Genomic DNA, 19490 nt, shown 5'->3' on the forward strand with positions numbered 1-19490 from the left:
GGCTGCGCTGGGCACTACCCGCCGGCCTGCGACCGCTGCGCTGCTGGGACCGGCCGCCGCCGCCGCCTCTCCCCCACTGCGGAGCACCAGCCACCAACCGGCGCCTGCACGCCTCTGCGCAGGCGCCCTGTGGCGGCCGCCGGGTAGTCCGCCGGGCGCCGGCTCCGGCTTCGGCACTTTCCGGAAGGGCTCGGGCCGCGCAGGCAGCGGGCGCCGCGCATTCCAGAAAGATCTGGAAACGAAGGAAGGCGGTGTCACCAGAGCGCCGCCCCGCGCCGCGCGTCAGTACTGCGGCGGGGCCCGGCCCGCCCCTTAAAGGGGCGCGCGCTCTCCCTTGCTCCGTCAGTGCCGCTCATCCGTGCTTCCCACAGGTGGCGTTGGCTTTGCCTTCTCGGAAAAAAAAAGGTGCCCGCAGCCTGCTTACCGCCACTGCAGGTATGTTGGTTTTACGGGTACCATTTTAGGCATCAACATCAAAACCCTACAAAACAATGCTGGAAAATCACCCTAAGTATTTGCTCCCCTCTGAAAAGAGTACCTGGATTTAGCGCAGCAGGTGACACTGTTGCACTCTTTTGTTCCACCGGACAGACTGCAAATCAGCGCCGAAGCAATGACTGGATCGGCAGCCCTGCCAGAACTTTGGTTATTGCTCCATGACCAAAGCCGGCTCAGTTCCTGCTGGGACAAAACCAGCCCTGTGACTCAAGGCACCGCAGCACGCCGCTCCTGCAGCAGCGCCTCACGCTCGCTGACAGAAACCGACACACAGCACATGCTCTTGTGTGGCAGTGCAACTTGCCAAGCCAGCCCCAGAGCTGCTGTGCAGTGGAGCCAGCTGTCTGTGCAGGAGAGCTGCACATCCGGCAGCAGCAGGACGGACTGTGCTGCAGTGGGGAACGCAGACAGTGCAGTGATAGCAACAAGAAAGTGCCGTGGGCTGCTATGTTGGCTTTGTCAGGTGTGTGACTGTGTGAGTCAGAGATGAGATTGCAAACGGGTAAGCTGAACTTGTTCATAAAAGTTTTGCTTGCATGCATTAGCATTACACCATTTGCTCAATCTGCAAGTATGAACAAAATTCATTCACATCAGATTAGCCACAAACATGAGTCCTATCACCCCTATGTTCTGCTCTGTCCACCGACCAGATCCTATCCCTCCAGGTATCTTCCATTAATGCTCTGGTCCTGGAAGCTGGTGATATCCGTCACCCCAGTTCTCAGCCTGTACATCACAAAATCTATTTAGCAGGGGCTGAAAAGTAGTTGTAGTAGTAACTGCAGGACCTGAGGGCTTTGTGTGGTGCCAAAGAGTCTACAAGGAGATGTCAGGAACCTGCTAGCCTTTATTTTTCAGAAACAAATCACATATAGGCCTCGCTGTGCTATCATAAATCTGTAAGTTATCAGTACTCCACAGCAATTCTTTTTTCCTTCTCTTACTGAAAATGACTACCTCAAAAATAACAGGAAGACTCTTCCTGAAATGAAAATGGGTAGATTTGTACATACCATAAGATTTATCCTCCCTTCTGACAAGAATTGCAGATTACTTAAATTTTTCTTGAAAAAGAATCAATGATGTTTTGGTTAAAGGCTTATATGGTTGGGTCTCCTCATTTCTTAGTTACATTTGGAGGGTTTTAATTCAAGATGTGTAATATCTAGTATCAATAAGATAGCAACACAGATCATTCTGTGAAAAAGGTTAAAGGTTTTCCTTGGATTAGTTTCTTGAATGATATCAAAACAGCGCTCTTTAATTCCGTAAGTATTTAACTTGGTACATGCCTCTTTATAAAAATAACCAAATGACTTAGGAGTATCACTTGTCTAGTATTTCAACTGAAAACACACCATGCAAATGATCACAGACATTACACAAACAAGATATGTGTTAAACAAGATATGTCACAGCTTCTCTGGGCAACCTGTGCCAGTGCCTCACCAGCCTGAGTAAAAACTTTCTGCTTGACATCTAACCTATATCTCCTCCCCTTATCCTGTCACTATCAGACTGTGTAAAAACTCGGTCTCCCTCTTGCTTGTAAGCTCCTTTCATGTACCAGAAGGTCACAATGAGGTCTCCCCAGCACCTTCTCTTCTCCAAGCTACACAAGCCCAGTTTCCTCAACCTTTCTCCAGCCCTCCGATGATCTTTGTGACCCTTCTCTGGACCTGCTCCAACAGTTGTGCATCCCTTCTGTGCTGGGGGCCCCAGGCCTGGACGTACTCCAGGTGGGGCCTCACGAGGGCAGAGTAAAGGGGGACAGTTCACCTCCCTCTCCCTGATGGCCACCCGACTTTTGATGTAGCACAGGATACTGTCGGTCCTCTGGGCTGCAAGTGCACACTGTTGGCTCATGTCCAGCTTTTCATCAGAACCCCCAAGTCCTCTGCAGCACAAAGAACTAGCTAGCCCTAATGTCCTCCTGTCCCATGAAGGATACTGGGGAGTGCCCCATGAAAGCAAGTGTTAAGTGTTATCTTGGTGATATGTTGTCATAAAGCAGTAAATGGGACCTTTATGGGTTCCCTCTCCTCATTCTGCATCCAAATAATCAGAAGAAATCATTATTGCACTATACTGAAAAGGAAACTCAGATGCCTAGCAAAGTGCTTTTCTTTGGTAAAGAACACTAAGGAATGTTTTCTTCTTGTTTCACCTACAGCAAAAGAGAAATCTTTACCTAACATTTATCTGATGTAATGCCTTATTAGCTGGTTCCAACAGCTAAGATTAGAAAGGCTGTGATCCTTCTTCTGGTGCTTCTTTACGGGGCAAAAAGAAGGCTTAAGAATTAAATGAGGTCACTCCAGTCTCAAGGGAGCTTAGAAATGTTTCAGTGCTATTAAAATTTCACAGCTTTTCTTTTCCTTTAATAATACTGAAACAGTTTTTACAGCATGTACATTCAGATCAGTAATCAATAGTCCATCAAGCAGCTGTTCTCCAATAAATTTAAAAAAAAAAAAAGTTAAGTCTTTGAGTAGCACAATAATGTAAAAACATGAGAATGCTAAAAAAAAAAAAAAAAAAAAAAAAGGGCAGCATTCAGGTTTGTTGTTTGGTTTTTTCAATCTAGTTCACGTAGCAAGCAGGAGGGGACAGCTACAATTTGAAGATGCTCAACTGTGCCTGTATTGTGTCAGTACCAACAGTGCCTGGCGAGCTGATTAAGCCTGCTTTCTTCAGTTCTTTGCACTTTACTTCCCCACAAGCTTAAGTTTGTGGTAATCTTCTTCAAAAGACAATCCAGCCAAGCAAAAATCACGCACACCACTGTACTTTGGATTTCCTATCCTGCATCAAGTATGTAAGAAAGCATCCCAAGTCCCTGAGCTTCAATAATGCATAACGCTACTTTGTTAAATAGCCTTCTGAAGAAATTAATCTTGAATGCTATTTGTGGAATGTTTCTAAATTTTAAGTCACAAGCACATACACATGTAGGCCATCTGGAAATATTTCTAGAAGGCAGAAAGGAGATTTGAAGAACTATAAACACTTATGTATCTCATGCATGTTTTACTTTTTCCACTCAAACAAGAAAAAGAAAACAGCAACTTCAAACTCTTTACATATGAAGGGATTGCAATTGAAAAAGGACAGCTGAGGAGTTTGCAGGGGATCAATCCAAACTTAAGGACTGACAACATTCTTCCTGGGAAGCAACACCAGGAAAGCTCACAGCACAAACATTGCCCGTGGCACAGAACCCAGGCTTTTGTTTAAATTATGAAAACACAATCAAAGAAATTGTGAAATGGATAACTTAAGAAATACACAGATAAAGCAGATTTCTAAATGAAACAATATTAACTTATTTTCTGTTCAGATATGAATACATTTGATATAATTTTTCAAATCTCATTATCAACACTTTATATTTCAGGATCAAGATTCCCTGCAATTAATTCCCTGAGTGCTGATCTCTACGTCCCAGTGAGAATCCATCCACGTTAAGGAACTTCCCTCTTGAAGTGAACAAATGTGCAAGGTAAGACAGCATAGCTCAAAAGTACAATTTGCATTTCGATCTGTAACTTAACATTGTTTCTTTCTTTTTTGCTTCCATTTGTACAAAACTAGACTCAAAATCTTTCAACTATTCATAAACGTTTCTAGCTTTATGTATAGCAAGAAATAAGTTTACAGGGCCATTACTTAGCTACATTAACAGCACACACTCCAATAATGTATGGCATATTCTACTATGTAGGAGCTCTGTCAGGCAGTTGCGCAGTAACAATAGCAAGCAAGTAATGCAAAGGAAAGTATCAAGATTGAAGGCAGACACACTTGAGGGACACAACACAAGAACTTCCCATGTTAGAATAAAAACGGCTCTAATTTCACTTGTGGGATTACCTATAAACATTTTTGAGATTAGAATCCATGCTAGTGCCATCGTAACTGCTAAAATGCAATTGGGATTTTTTTTAACAAAGAACAGAAACATTGGTACCTGAATCTAAGAGTTTCAGTATATATCTTAATAATTCCGTCAGTTAGCACCAAAAGCACTGTGTTGGAACATAACTTTGAAAATTTTGACTGCAGTTATGAGCAGTTACTTACATGCACTTCACAGAGTTGTTAATCACAGAAGTGAAAAAGTCAGACTTCATTACCTTCAACGATAAGCTATACAGAAAACCATGCTCACTTTTAAATATGCCAATTACGAAATGTTATCAACACACTACCATGAATTACCAACCATGCTGACAGAAAGAACTGCACAGTTCTTGGCCCGATCTAGCGAGTTTATGAAGCAGAACCAAGAAGTTAGTTATTTACCATTTTATCCACTTAACCACTTTGAACATGAAAATCTGTTTGTACCTGTCTTTGAAAGCATAGTTTGGAGCCTCTGTTAGAAAACAGCATATAACATTTACCAAATCATCATGCCAGAACCGAAAAAATCCTACAGAAAAAGAAATGGATTCTTAACATAAACATCCACAGTTTGTATTACATGGAGTTTTTTATACAGCATTCCTTTTACTGTTTCTACTTATATGAGGTATAACAAAAGTTAGAAATACTACTTTTCAGGTCTTCTATTTCTCAGGCATTTGGTGCTAGAAATCTGGATTTATTCTGATGTGTACCAACAAATGCATGCATTCAGTGTTAGCACAAGAAACTATAAATGCAAATGCTGAGGAATGGGAAACACTTTCAGCTTCCTTACTTCCATAAATTTTCATCAACTTCTATACCTCTCAAAGAGTAGAGATACCTGCATCAACTGCAGTCTGGATACAGAAAAAACTGTCAAGAGAAACCACTGAGCATCCGACTCTTTAACCCGTGTCCTTTGCTAGAAGGAGCCTGGCTATACCGGTTAGCTTTCATAGGGGGTGCTCTGACTCCATACTAAAACAATAACTAACTGGTTCATACACACCAGAAACTTTGCAGGGTTTTTGTGGTGATATTCTTTTTCTAAATCAAAAAGAGGATTCCTCTGGATGCTAATGTAAATGCACTAAGTTAAATGGTGCCAAGGAGCTAACACAGGAAGGAAATCTTATGTGAACCATGAGAAAAGCATATGCTTTTTGCCATCACTGCCCCTGCTCCGTGCCTGGCTCCCACCTGTGCTGGTGGGCAGTGGTGAGCAACAGTGAGACTGAGCTTGGTAACGCACAGTCATGCACTTCACTTAAATATCTTCTTGTGGGTGAAGGCAAAGACACCTTAAGGACAAAGAAAAATCAAGCCTAGGTATTCCTTTCTTTTCCTGAGTACACTTACGTCCATATCAATGTGGGTGTACTGAATAACTGCTGCTTCTGAGAAACCATCAGAAGGAAAATGTCCACAACCATCACTAAGCATAATTTTGCTGCTTCATCACATAAAAGCATGCTGACTTTGTGGCTGCAGGTTTTTTTTTCAGATCAACAAGAATCCTGAATGGAAGTGCCCCTTCTCCCTACCTCCTCCCCCCATCTAGCAGCACTCCTCTGAACGCCAGCAGCCTGCAATTGGCTTGACATCACTGTGGCTACAGAGAGGTTTCTGAAATTGTTTGTTTTCCTAAGCATAGTGGTAGAACAGAATGGCTGGGTCTGTACCTTGTTCTGTCTGGATGCGCACAAAGCAGTTGACCATAACCCTGCACTGCTGGTCTGCCTGGAACTGCTTGGATGAGGCCTACAGCTGCAGGAGCAGCTTCACCTGCATGATGGGCAGCCACCAGCTCTGCACATCCACCATGGTGCTTGGCACTGCTCCACCAGGCCAACAGCTGCTCCCCAGTCCCTTGCAGCAGGGCGTTACCTCAGGGCACACCATTCCTCTGCTCTCAATGACTCCTAGGGGCAGGGCTCCTCTGTTGCCATCAGTTGCGTGGCAACAACGTGTAAAAGAACATTGGTGGGAAGGTTCAACCTTCACCGCCGTACCATCAACATCCACCTCTGATGTCATGGGCCAACATAATAAAATAGGAGACGTTACTTCCAGAGCAGCTCTTGTAGCTGATTGCTACTGAAGGAGCCCCTACAGTCCTTCTTACTTCCACACATGCTACATATTCACTGTTTTTTCTGCAATGACCAAACCCAACTAAGTCAACTGAGATCAGCCCACTACACTGGCAGCAAAGTGCCCAGAAAAAAAAAAACACCAAACAACAAAACAAAGAAAACCATCTAAAACAAATTAACAAAATGAATTAGGCCTAGCTGTCATGTCCACTATTTGCAATGATTGCTTCCCCCCCTCCATCCCCGGGTTCCTTTTCTCATCTAGAAATAAACACAACATTCCAAACTTATTTTAGATCATTTTTAAAGGCGTTCATATATTTTCCATATTCAAACACAGAATTCTCTCAGATAATTTATAGATGGAGAATGAAAATGTGAAAGCACTACTGATGCAACTCTGCTCTGCTCATCTCAAACTGTTACGTTGTCATCAAGGAACCATCAATTTTGGAAAGGGCTGATTAACAAAACCTTCCATCATACACTTAAACTTCAAGCTTAAGACTTCTATGAAATAGCTTAAGACTTCTATGAAATGAAAGCAACTCCTGAACAATTCAAGCCAAGTTTTGAATCAGCCAGTAAGCGTGAGCAGTCAAAGGCATTTCAAGGCTCAGTTTAGAATTACTCTGAGTGCAATTTACTAGTTGAAACGAGCATTTGATCATGAGAACCTAAAAAACTGAATTTAATTTCCTAAATACATTTATATTTTTTCTTTTCATCCCACTGTTAGCAAATAGAGGCAGCAAAAGAAAAAACAATTGCACTATTGACAAAGTATGTGAGTGGACACCTTGCAGGCAACCAAATCTAAATGTGCTTGATGGGGGCTAAAAAAAAGGACCCAAGAAAATCAAACATTTTAAACTAGACCTCCAGTGAAACTGTCTAAAGAAACAAACAAATACAACCAGAGCAGCTAGTTTGTCTACCACAAACCTTTCAGCAATTAGTAGGAAAGCTGAATTCTGTAGAAGCCTTCTGAATTTGCAAGCGTTCCTTCTCTTACCTCATACAGGTGTAACCTAACATTTGTTTCAGTATCCAGTATTAGATTATAGAAAATCTAGCCAAACAAGTACTGTTTAAATGAACAAAAAGAAAATATATAACTTTAAAAGAAATTAGAATAGCACTGTACTGGTCTTTTAAAAATATGTATTTTTTATTATAAAATTATGAATATAATACAAAAGTAGCTATCCATGCATTGGTCTTAAACAAAAATATCACCCTCAGCACACCTCTTATGTGCTTCATAACTGTTTTTGTTTAACAAATGTAAGCATTACTTATGATAAAAGTCCTGAAATCAAGTAAAACATCAGTCGCTGTAGGTCTCAAGTGTCTAACAGTGTGCACTAGCAAAAATGTTACACCATCAGTTTTGGGTGGCTAAACATCATTATTCCTCTAAAAGGTTTCTTTTTGTTGTGATTAACACGATACTACTGAAAATATTTCTGTATTTTTCACGTGCTCAGAGGCACAGAATTTTAATTAATTGGGAAATTTACTTTTCCCTATCGGTGACTGCCAAATATTCACAGAGCACTTTGAGGACATCATTTTACATCTGAGTGTATCATTTTACATTGAATACTGGACAGTGAACAGCAGTGAATGTACTAATTATGTGAGGTTTTCACATAATAAAGTTACAATTAGGATAAGTAATTTGACAATAGATAAATACAAAAATTTCGGTGCTCTGGAATTTTTTAAGTATTCAACTGATCAGGTCATTAGAATCAGCTCTGAAGTTTCACCTGTATCAAATCATAAGGTAGATTTACCGTTTTAAAAGCATTTCAAAGGTATGCCATCAGCAGGCATCTCAATTGAGTTCATTTCTCACTGCCCTTAAATGCTTTGAGAGAGGAGAACAAGAATGGCTGAATATTCAGGAAGTTCATCTATGTAGCTAAGCCAAAGGACAGCTTGAAGGCCAGCTCAACAGCAACTTCTGCAACTGAGTCATGGAAACAAACATAAAACTCCTGTGGTTTTGGATGCAAGAAGAGTCTCCTGAAGAAAAAGAACACACAAAAAACCCACAAAAAATAAGAAATCACAGGTGTTAGCCTTTTTGCAATTGCTGCATAATACAACTAGCAAATCTCTGTGGCCTTCTGCATGATTTTACTGTTTTCATATGTTACATTCTTAAGGTAGGTTATTCTTTCTTCAGTTTTCTCAAGCCTATTTAACAAGTTTATGTTTTTAGTATGTATTTGATGTTACTTTTTTTTTTTTTTTGCACTGGGTTATGTGGGAGCAAACTGCAGTATTTACATATTTACTCATTTTTAAACTTAATACAACCTGGCAGGTACATTCCAATGAACCTGTGTGTCACTCCAACAGACTCTTTGAGGGGAAGAACTAAAATAGGAAAGCTGTTAATAAACCTTTGCATAACTGTATGTAGCATTATAGCATACAGCTCTGTAAATATTAACAGACTGTCCTTGGTCATCCTGCTGACTGACTAATAATCCTAATGTGACTGTCTGCTAACTGCAGATAAATATTAAGCATCACAGAATATGGTTGGTGAGAAGTGATGGCTGCAGAATGTGGCTTGCTGGCCTGGTCTTAAACAATTAAATTATTTGCAGTGTTCTGAATTGTCAAGTGATAATGCATACTATTTTCTCATGAAACATGATTACTTTGAATAAAAGCTCTTATTTTTAATATTTAATACCTAGGGCAGCAGACTGTTCTGTCACGCAAATAAGTTTCAATTAAAATTATGTGACATCACAGTAAATAGATTATTTGTGCTGACAGCAGAACTTAGAAAGCAAATCCAGGAAAGAATGCTCCTTCCCCAGAACATCTCAGATAGACCAGTAAGTGGATCTGATCTTCCCAATTGAAAAAAAATATTCTTTAATATGATAGAAGCATACTCAAAATGGAAGGTTTGGAGAGAAATAGATTTGTCTGCCTTTAAACTTACCCCACAACCCAGTAACTCAGTGTTGGTGGTGGTTTCTTCTGATCATTCCAGTTCTCAGGAGAGCACTCAAACAAAACTCCATGTTCTCTTACAGGACCTAAGTCTTCATCTGTACTACTAAATTCTGAGACTTTACTGCCTGCTTTCTTCTTTTTCTGTAAAACAGTTGGTGAAGCATAGATAAATTTTTTAATGCAAACATCAGTACATGTAATTTTAACATGCTTTCTTCAGGAAGCTGCTGAATGACATTGCTGTCAAACAGCCAGATAGAAGATAAACCTATTTTGCTTACATGATTCTTTGCTTCAGTTTTGTTACTTAAGTATCAACAGGATTTTTAACATTTTTACACAATTTGGAAGTGCTCTCCTCACTTTGATTTTTTGGTCTAGCCAAACAGCATTCTTTTTACTAGGACATCTGAGTTAAAGCAGCTTCATTAACAACAAACTATGTTAAAACAGCTAAAGCTTGCATCTCTTCCTTTGAACTAACAATATAATAGTACATTTTTTGCCTATTTTTTTTTCTTTTTGTCAAGCCCTCTGAACTCAAAAGAAGTTCTATTCATTCTTTTACATTTTCCTTGTGCCCTAATACAACCTGGCAATTACAGCATTAACTGTTGAAGCCAACTAACAAAAACTACCTTGAAGTTCTGGAGTCAAAATACTTTTAGTTAACAAGCTGGCTTACATAGGTTTCTCAGATTTTCCTCTAAAAGAAACTTTGTTCAGCAGCACATGTTCAATTATTTCTGACTTTCAGGGCACAATGAACCTAGCTGCTGCTTACGGTAAAGACACACACCTGAAAAACCCAGAAAACCATGTGCTGACACAGCTGTTGCTAAAACAGAAGTTGTCACTTTGAAGTATGCATTCTTCACTTGTTATGAACTACGGTTAGTAGTCGAATGGTTTGTTTACTCAGGTATCTTTGGTTTGAACTACAAGCTGCCTATTTAACAACTTTAACCAAAGGCAATTTGATCAGAAGAAATATTTCTGTACTCTCTCTGCTTGCTTTTGGGTTTCCAGATCTGTCAAAGTGCACAGAACAAAAGACTCACTGCCAATGTCTTATTCAGCCTAACCTCAGCATCTTATGGTGCTGACAGCATAATGCACCAAATTAAGCTGTTTTTCCTAACACTTTAAAAAAAAAAATAAATAAAAAAAAATTTGAGGGACATCACTCTAAAAAGAAATAACTTCTTCAGTAACTTCAAGAAAAGACAGAGAAAAATAATACTGATACTTGCAAACTGCATTGATTCAATATGTACTGTTCTTCCACGTTTCTTATTTAATGCACTTGAACTGTCACTTAGGGATCTAAAAAAAATGCAAGTGGTATACAGTATTCCACTTGTGATAATATTAAATTATTTCCTTTTTTCCCAAAGAAACTAAACAGGTCACAAAATTAGCAGGGATGAAATACTACCCTAATTCGTTTGTGTCAGTAAAAATCAACTGCAGAATTTACAAACCAGACTCTGGACAAAGCAGGTATTGAACACAAAACATCTGATCTGAGCACCTCAAATTGATTCTCATAGCTATTGTTTAGATTTCTGCACAGTTACTACAATTTACTTTGGATGGATCGTTTGAAGTAAACAGAAAACTATAATCAAGCTCAAGGCAGAAGAGCTGCTGACATCAGATCTATCCTCTTTTCTCCTACTTTTTTTTTTTTTTTTTTTTTTTTTAATTTTCCTAAATACCAAATACTCAAGTGAAGCTCTGGCAGATGAGACCAGGATTAAGCCCAAGGCTAGAGCAAGGCATGAACTTCTTGTGAAGAGAAAAAAGCTCACCTGTTGTGCTGCCCCACATAATCTAAAATCCAAGAGATTATTTGCCAGCATAATTAAAAAGAATTGATCATTATAACCAGACAGATATCAATGTGAGAAAGCTACCAGAGACATCAGTGGGTGGCAAATGTATACGCTATCTCAAGTAGTACAGAGAACAAAGGCACTGAGAACAAACATTCCCTCAGCTTCAGAAGAGGCTCTCTTGAGGTCAATGTTAAGACACACCATCAGGGCAGCAAGGGGAGCATTGGCACTGCTCGTATCAAACGTTTTCTGTGCAAAGAGAGGGCATCCATTTACTTTCTCCTACAGTCTGAAATTTCCTTATAGGATTAATATGACTAAAAGAATCCAACAACCCTCTCTTGCTACTTCCTACATTTCAACCCAATGTGTGAGAACTTTGTGCTAAGTTACAGAGCCCTAAAATCAAACAGGAAAGTACCATACTGAATACATGGAGCATTTATTTGGAGGGAATGGCAGGTTGAACCATAGTTACATGTATACATAATTGGATGTTCAATTTACTCTGTTAAAGCAGTAAGAGAATCAAGTGCTTTTAAACAACCAAATAATTGCCTGCTAGTGAACTTTCTAAAGAAAGACATGAAAACAATATTGAAATAATAAATTGAGAACATAGAGATAAAGACTGAAGATAAAGCTCACATACTTCTTTCACCATGGACTGCTGAAAAACTGAACGAATTGAAAGACAGCAACGATGGAAATTCTCAATTAACTGAGGGTGGATGGAGCCCCCGAGCCGTGCGACTTCCTTGTGAGTTGGAGTGATAAAGATTCCATGCATTGTTTCCAAAGATAGATAGTGAAAGAGGGTATTCTCAGGTCCAGATGTCAACCTTCAAAAATAGGATAATCATTTCAATATTCAAATAAATCTGAATGAAATTTCAGTTAAACAATATATACAGTATTCTTATAATCATTTTTCTGGTAGCTGCAATGGAGTACTAAAATGAAGACATTAGAAAGATGCTTGTTTCTATATCAAGGAAATCTGCTCATTTGGACTGCTTATATTAAAATTTAACACGTAAGTGCAGTTAGCTATTGAACTTGTGCTCTCAAAAATTCTCACAAAACTTTTGAAAAAAAAAAAAAACCAAACCAACAAACCCTAAAGCTTAAAAAACATGCATGTATGACTTCTAAAGTGAAACACTATTTAAAAACAATAACAATTTCTTACTTGATAGTATTAAAAAGTTCCATGTCCATCTCTGACAAATTCTTCTTAAGGTTTCCTAAATGAAATGGATTTGGTAGGGTATGTTTTTTTCTAGCAACCTGAAAAACAAGTAGATGGGTGAACTAACAGAAAATATTGCTAAGGAAAGAATAGAATTAAAGAAAGAAATTACCTATTTAAAATAAAAATAACGTATTGCTTTGAGAAGCCCCAGTCACATCAATTAATGTAAAATGTATTTTAGGCTATTTCTAGCCAAAATTGATTAGAAGAAGCAGTTGTACAACCATACAGCAAGTTGTCCTTATTGCTTTTGTTTACATCATTATTATTTTGGGGCTATTCTCCAATTACTTACTCTAATTCCAACACAGCTGTCCCCAATTTAGTCAGCTGAAAACCAAATATTTAGAAGCAACGGTAATCCAAATAAAAATGTGACAGCTGGGCGCCTGTCTCAAAGTTTCCCAAAGCAACTCAAGTATCTTCTACTGAATTCAGGGGCTCTTGACATTTTATTCAGCTCTGCTTTGGGACTTTTGCTTAAGTTAGTGAATTTGGGTAAGAACTGCCTCTTCCCCAAGCCCACCAAAACCTGTTCTGTTCTCAGACCTGATCTGCTAGAGAGTGTTGATTATTGCTTTCATCTTCTGCAGGAGCTTCATTACCATGGTCGGGTCCTCCACTGTTTCTTGTAGGACTTGGCTTACGTGTTGTTAAGGAAGAGTCACCAAACAGAGTCCTTTTGCTTGCTGGAGCAGTTTCTGTTCTAGAAGCATTTTGTATCTTACTTAGGATAGGTGAGGTGGTTAAGCTCTCCAGCTTGTCACGTGTTGTAGGCAGGAACCAGTCAGCACAAGATAAAGGTGGAACGGAAGGAGAATCTAGCCTCTCCTCAATGCTGGCATCTATACCTTCCAGCTGAAGTATAGTGGCTTTAACTTGGTCTACATATATACAGTCTGGTCCTGGATTCCCAATGGCTTTTGATGCACAGCCTCCTGCCTCTAGCAGAACACACAGCATAAAGTGTCTCTGTAAACACGGAGGTAGCAACATTAGCCTTTGATTTAAAATACCCTGTTTACTGTATTATATCTCACCAGATGCTTGGACAAAAAACAGTACTATATTTAGAAGCCCTTCCTCCTCCCCAGAGCAGTTTTTCCTTTTTCCTTTCACATTATCTAAGTTATCACGCAAATGTAAGCTATGGCCTACATACTCATCAGATATTAGACAAAAAACAGTGCTTTTAAAAAACATTTCTTCAGTGAGTTACCTGAAAATACAGGATCATTAAAGTAAAACATTTCCAACTGAAGTGGAAAAGTATAAAAAAACAAGATACAAATAATTCTACTACCTAAGAAATAACGTCCCACGAAACAAATAAAATATGAGTATTTTCTAAAATTACTAAGTTAACACGTGGACATTTATGATCCTGCTGAACAACAGGCAAAACACAATAATAGAACAGAACATACAAAAAGGGGTACACATAATTTGGTACTTACCAAGCCAACTATCAATAAGAAGTATCTTGCTTCGGGTTCAGTGTATCCTGTAAAATTTGACACTTCACATGGCTGGATATGATGCTGTGGAAATACTTCCCGCCATATCACTAACTGACCGATCTTCTGTTCTGCTGCCAAGGGTAACAGACAATAGTGCTGGCTATATAAACCTATATCAATGAGATCTTCCTTTGGCAAGTGATTGCCAATCAAGTAACCCTTAATTGAACACAGAAAAGGAAGCGTATTCAGTAAGAAACTTGTTGACAAAAAACAAACAAACAAAACCCAAACACTGTGCTGACAATTTACTCTCATAATACTACTGGTATAAAGATCAATTGCATGACAGTTTCCTTAAAGCAAAAGGTGTTATCTTCCACTGTCTTTACACTGTCCAATACACTACATACATTTAATAAGATAGATAAATTTACAATTAAGGCCAAACTGAAAAAGCTGGCAATCCAATTTGTCAAATCCTTGATTTGAAGACAGATCAAAGAGAGATGGTTGACTGGCTGTCATCTTTATTAAATAACTGCAATGCAAAGAAAAATCCTGTTAGAATATTCCCAATCAATTCAAGTGAGTCTTCCATCTCGTATTACTGTCGTTCCTTGATTCTTACATCACATGCAACAGAATTTCCATAAGACAGCTTCAAACAAATATTTTGGCTTTATTGATCGTATAACAGGTATCACTTCATGATCTGTTTGTTGATGTTTTTGTTAGTGTTTTTGATGTGTCACTAGAATTTCATGTGTAAAGCAAACATACATTTATCTTATTTGTGAGATTCTGAAGAATTCTGCATGACAGGATTTTTAAAATGATTTGTTTTCCTAACCTGTACGCCTTAATCGGTAATACTACCTTGTAGAAGAGACAAGAGCCCATAATCATATATAATCTTCTGATGTTGTAGTAATCTTCAGACTGTGAACAAAAGCATGAATTTTTAGTTCAGGCTTTTTATTTTACAGAGTGAATACAAGGAAACTAATTCCAGTCAATCAGTATTATTTCATATTTTCATTTTTGACCACTTATATCAATAGGGCATCAAAATGGCATTAATAAGAATATTTCAGGCGGTTAAATCGAATACAAAGTTTTAGTCTACGTTATAAATTTTCATGTCACTATAGTTTTCAGCTCAAAATAAGATGCTCAGATTTCTCATCCAGCGCTTACCTGTCCATAAACAAACTTTTCAAGAGATGCTAATTCTTACAGCAAACCGAAGCATAAGTACTGACACCAGAGGCCCTCATTGAGCAAAACTTCCAAGTCAAAGCATTTTTACTAGTTTTTTGCATTTTACCCCAAATATGCCTGCTCAGTAGTCTCTGAGTTTAGCTACTCATTGCTTTCAGAGTAGTAAGACTAACTTTATGTGGAGATAGAGCATTTTGAATTATTGGGTGCAATCCATTTATTTGCAATAAAATACAACTTGGAACCAACCTCTTCTGAAAATATTTATCCAGTCTGGTTGGTACCATTTTTTAAAATTTGTTTTGAAAGACTGACTGTATGTCTACCTAACTTGTATTTTTATCATCAGCAATTACCTGAACAAGATTTCAGTGCATTTACATCTCACCTTCCTGTTCACCAAGTACAAAGCATATGGTCAAGTAAATTACTATTTTCTCCTTTGAGATTAAGTATAACTTGTAATTGCTTCATTCAAACTGGTAAGTTAAGTTCTCAGTGCTCCACTGAAACATTTTGTAGTATTCACAATTACTTGGGAAGGAGACAGTTACTTATACAAAAAAAAAAAAAAACAAAAAAAACAACAACCAACAAATTTGTTGAGATTAGAAGTGTCCTTGTAGACAATCCATGGACTTAAATTACAGTGAATCATGTTTACTCAGTGACTAATCCTAGAGGATTATAATATGGTTATGGTTATAACATTAACCACTGAGAAAAATTCAGGACAAAGAAAATGGTGAACATCAATCTATCTTAAAACAGAAATAACACGGTGTACTTTTGCTTTGAATCCCACTTGCTTACAAAGCATGGCTGACTAACTGCTGCTTTTCTTAAGCTACCAAATACGAGGAAGGCAAAGAAGTACTGTGCAATGCAAACAACAAAAGTAAATATTTACCAGTTCAGCAAAATCAGCTGCTTCAAGATCACTCAGTGCTGTGTCAATTTCTATCTGAAATATTAAGCAGTACATTTTAGTAGAGGTTTTTAGCACACTAATTTACAGTAAAAGCATAATTCACTTTTTCTGGCCAATCTCAGGGGATTAGAATTCACAAGTACAAAGTTGAATGGACAAAAAAAGCACATACTTTTTAACAGCAATATTAAATATCAAGAACACCCCAACTCATCAGATGAAAAAAAAGATATCCAATTGCCATGCATTTCCCTCTTCTTTAAAACTAAAATGTCTCTTCTTGTATGCCTCCTGAACCCACTGTGCTGTATATAAAGATGTCACATTTAGTTTCAGTATGTTTTAAAACATGAAATCTAGAGACTACTCCTTGAAGGCAAGGGACAACACTGAGATCTGCCACGCTACTATATCCAACTGAGTTTTTAGAAAAATCTTTTTCTACAATGGATTGGTTTTACCTCTAAGGAAATTTCCCAAACCTTCTAACGTATGATCTTTGTCCTGCTGAAACCGCTTTATGCGGGTGCATTTCTCTTAATGCAGGAGCTGTTGGTTAATGCAAGTTTTACTAAAAATTCATTGCTTTAAAGAACATGTCAGTAGCTGCTGAAGTTCATGACATAAATGCGCTACTAATAAAAAGAACCTACAACCCACCATGACAAGTTCCCTGGGCTGTTTAAACAAGCTGACTCTAATTGAAATACAGCCAGTTTCACAAACAGAAATGTCAGCTACACTGTTGGCAGTCAGCAAGTACCCAACATCTCAGTTTTTTCCTCACTTAAAATGCAAATGGCTTTCCGCCCAACAAAAGAACTAACATTTGTATTCTCCAGAGAATACACAAATAAAAACCATCTTCACTACATTCATCTACCAGAAATTTGCTCTTTGTCTAGAAAAAAAAATCTTGCAGATGTGGATGACCTAAAATAATTCTGTAAATCCATGTTCATATCATGCATATTAAAATAAGTTGTTTTGTAAATCCCCCTAAAACCCTGTCATTTTATAAGAAGGTAAACAACCTGCACGCTAAAATAGAGACTGAAGCACTGCAGTCTCTCTCAGCAGAAATGTGAGAAAGAAAGAAAAAAGCATGAAGGAAGAGAAAGGTTCACCACCAAATAGTACAAGAAAATAAAAATATCATTTTCTTGATAGGAAAAATAATGTGTGATAAGGTGCACTGAGTAACATTTCTAACATACATCAGCTGACTAACCACACTACAACTATGATTCCATAAACATTTTAATCCCCTCAATTACAGGGCATGGATTTTGTCAGAGAGTGAATGGGTGTGTGTTACAAGGACTACGGGCACACTTCACGAATTTTCACTTGGATAGCAGATATAACTGGGATAATGAGATGAAAGCAATTGTCCTGCAGCACTCAAGAAACTCTGCCCCAAGCCTGCAGCGTTGCATGGGGTTATTTTGGCCAAAGTGCAGGACCCAGCACTCAGCCTTGTTGAACCTCATCCCATTCACCTCAGCCCAGCGATCCAGCTTACCTAGATCCCTACAGACAGGAGGGGAATCAACTCTTTGAAAGGGTTGATAACTACAGGACAAGGGGAAATGGTTTCAAGTTGAGGAAGGGAAGATTTAGGTTGGATGTCAGGGGGATGTTCTTTACAGAGGGAGTGTTGAGGTGCTGAAACAGGCTGCCCAGAGAGGTTGTGGATGTCCCGTCCCTGAAAGTGTTCAAGGCCAGGTTGGATGGGGCCCTGGGTAGCCTGTTCTGGTATTAAATGGGGAGGTTGGTGGCCCTGCATGTGGCAGGGGGTTGGAGATTCATGATCCTTGATGTCCCTTCCAACCCTGGCCATTCTGTGATTCTGTGATCCCTCTGAAGCGCCCTCCTACCGTCAGGCAGATTGACACCACCTCCCAGCTTGGTGTCATATGCAAACTTACTGAGGGTGCTTTCTCAATCCCCTCACCTAGGTCTTCAATAAAGATACTAAACAAAATGGGCCCCAGTCCTGACCCCTGAGGGACACCACTTGTTGGTTGGTTGCCAGCTGGACTTAACTCCATTAACTACTACCCACTGGGCACGGCCCTCTAGCCAGTTCCTTACCCAAAGAAGGCTATACCAGTCCAGGCCACGGGCAGCCAGTTTCCCCAGGAGAATACTGTGGGAGACCATGTCAAAGGCTTTGCTGAAGTCTAGGTAGACTGTATCAACAGCCTTTCCATCATCTAACCATCTGGTCACCCAGTCAGAGAAGGAGATGAGGTTGGTCAGGCATGACATGTACTTCTGTCAATAAAACATATACTACAAAAGCACAGGTCTGACTAAAATTCTCCTTCGCACATAAATATGATATGCAAACTGCTCTTCACATGGAATAGAAAATAATTTCCTAATACAGAGTTGAATATACTTGAAAATCATGAAAGCAAAAATGGTTCCTCAATTCACTAAAGTTTATTAAAGAAAACGTGCACTGTATGGGAAGTTCCTTTCTCAACTGGAACCTGACTAGTTATTAGAGTGTTTATATGACAACGTGATTGTTCTAAATAGAAAAAGTGGTTCAATTTTAAAATGCATCTGTCTCATTAAAGATCAATAGACTTACAAAATAATTAGCTGTCTAGACATACATTTAGGTCCTTGAATGATACCTATAGTATAGAAGTACCTTTTTGAGCTACTTTTTGATTCAGGCTTCATAATTGATGCAGAAGAGTCCTGCTCTGCACTGGAGTCCTAAGACATTATTCATCAAATACTAAAGCAAAAAGCTGGAGTAAATCAGTTGAAATGCCAGATTTTTCCCCACTAATAACAGGAAGAGTTCAAGATCAGCACTTCAGCTGTAGTAACAGGTCTAACAGAAGGTGAGATGGGTGCTTCCCCAAGTCTTCGCACTAATGGAATAAATAGTAGCTGCATGGAATATATGAACGTTTAACCTGATTCTGAGAAACTCTGGAAACAGTTAAGAAATGTGACACATTTGGAACAGCAGAAGGGGAGTTATACTAAAGCTTCTAAACACAATGTGGATAAAATCCTCAACTTCTCGAAATGCTCTCTCAAAGTATTAATAGACCTAATCTTCGTAATACAGCTGCATCTTGTAGGACATTTAAAGTTCTTAGCAATTTAGAACTAGTATTATTCTACATAATTACATATAAAACATATCCAAAACTACTTTTTACCACTGTCTTGGGAAGTGAGTTTCCTCAAGTAGAAACTGTTCTTTCATGTTTGGATCAGATTTTGTACTTACAGTTAGTGGGCATAAAA

The 19490-nt window shown here is 38.8% G+C and overlaps 1 protein-coding gene across 1 annotated transcript in view; it reads right to left on the bottom strand.

Moving 5' to 3' along the window:
* Positions 1-8431: 8431 nt before the first annotated feature.
* Positions 8432-19490, bottom strand: part of INTU (inturned planar cell polarity protein) — a gene marked incomplete at both ends in the record, with an annotated part of 39106 nt that continues 28047 nt past the window's right edge. Inside the window, 8 exons of the mRNA XM_079534290.1 lie at positions 8432-8543; positions 9484-9638; positions 11991-12180; positions 12531-12628; positions 13143-13565; positions 14051-14272; positions 14933-14995; positions 16188-16241. Of these exons, the coding sequence (XP_079390416.1) occupies positions 8432-8543; positions 9484-9638; positions 11991-12180; positions 12531-12628; positions 13143-13565; positions 14051-14272; positions 14933-14995; positions 16188-16241 (1317 nt within the window). The remainder of the gene's footprint in view (positions 8544-9483; positions 9639-11990; positions 12181-12530; positions 12629-13142; positions 13566-14050; positions 14273-14932; positions 14996-16187; positions 16242-19490) is intronic.

Source organism: Tetrao urogallus (genome assembly GCF_951394365.1).
Source record: "Tetrao urogallus genome assembly, chromosome: 4".
In the NCBI taxonomy this organism is placed as follows: Eukaryota; Metazoa; Chordata; class Aves; order Galliformes; family Phasianidae; genus Tetrao; species Tetrao urogallus.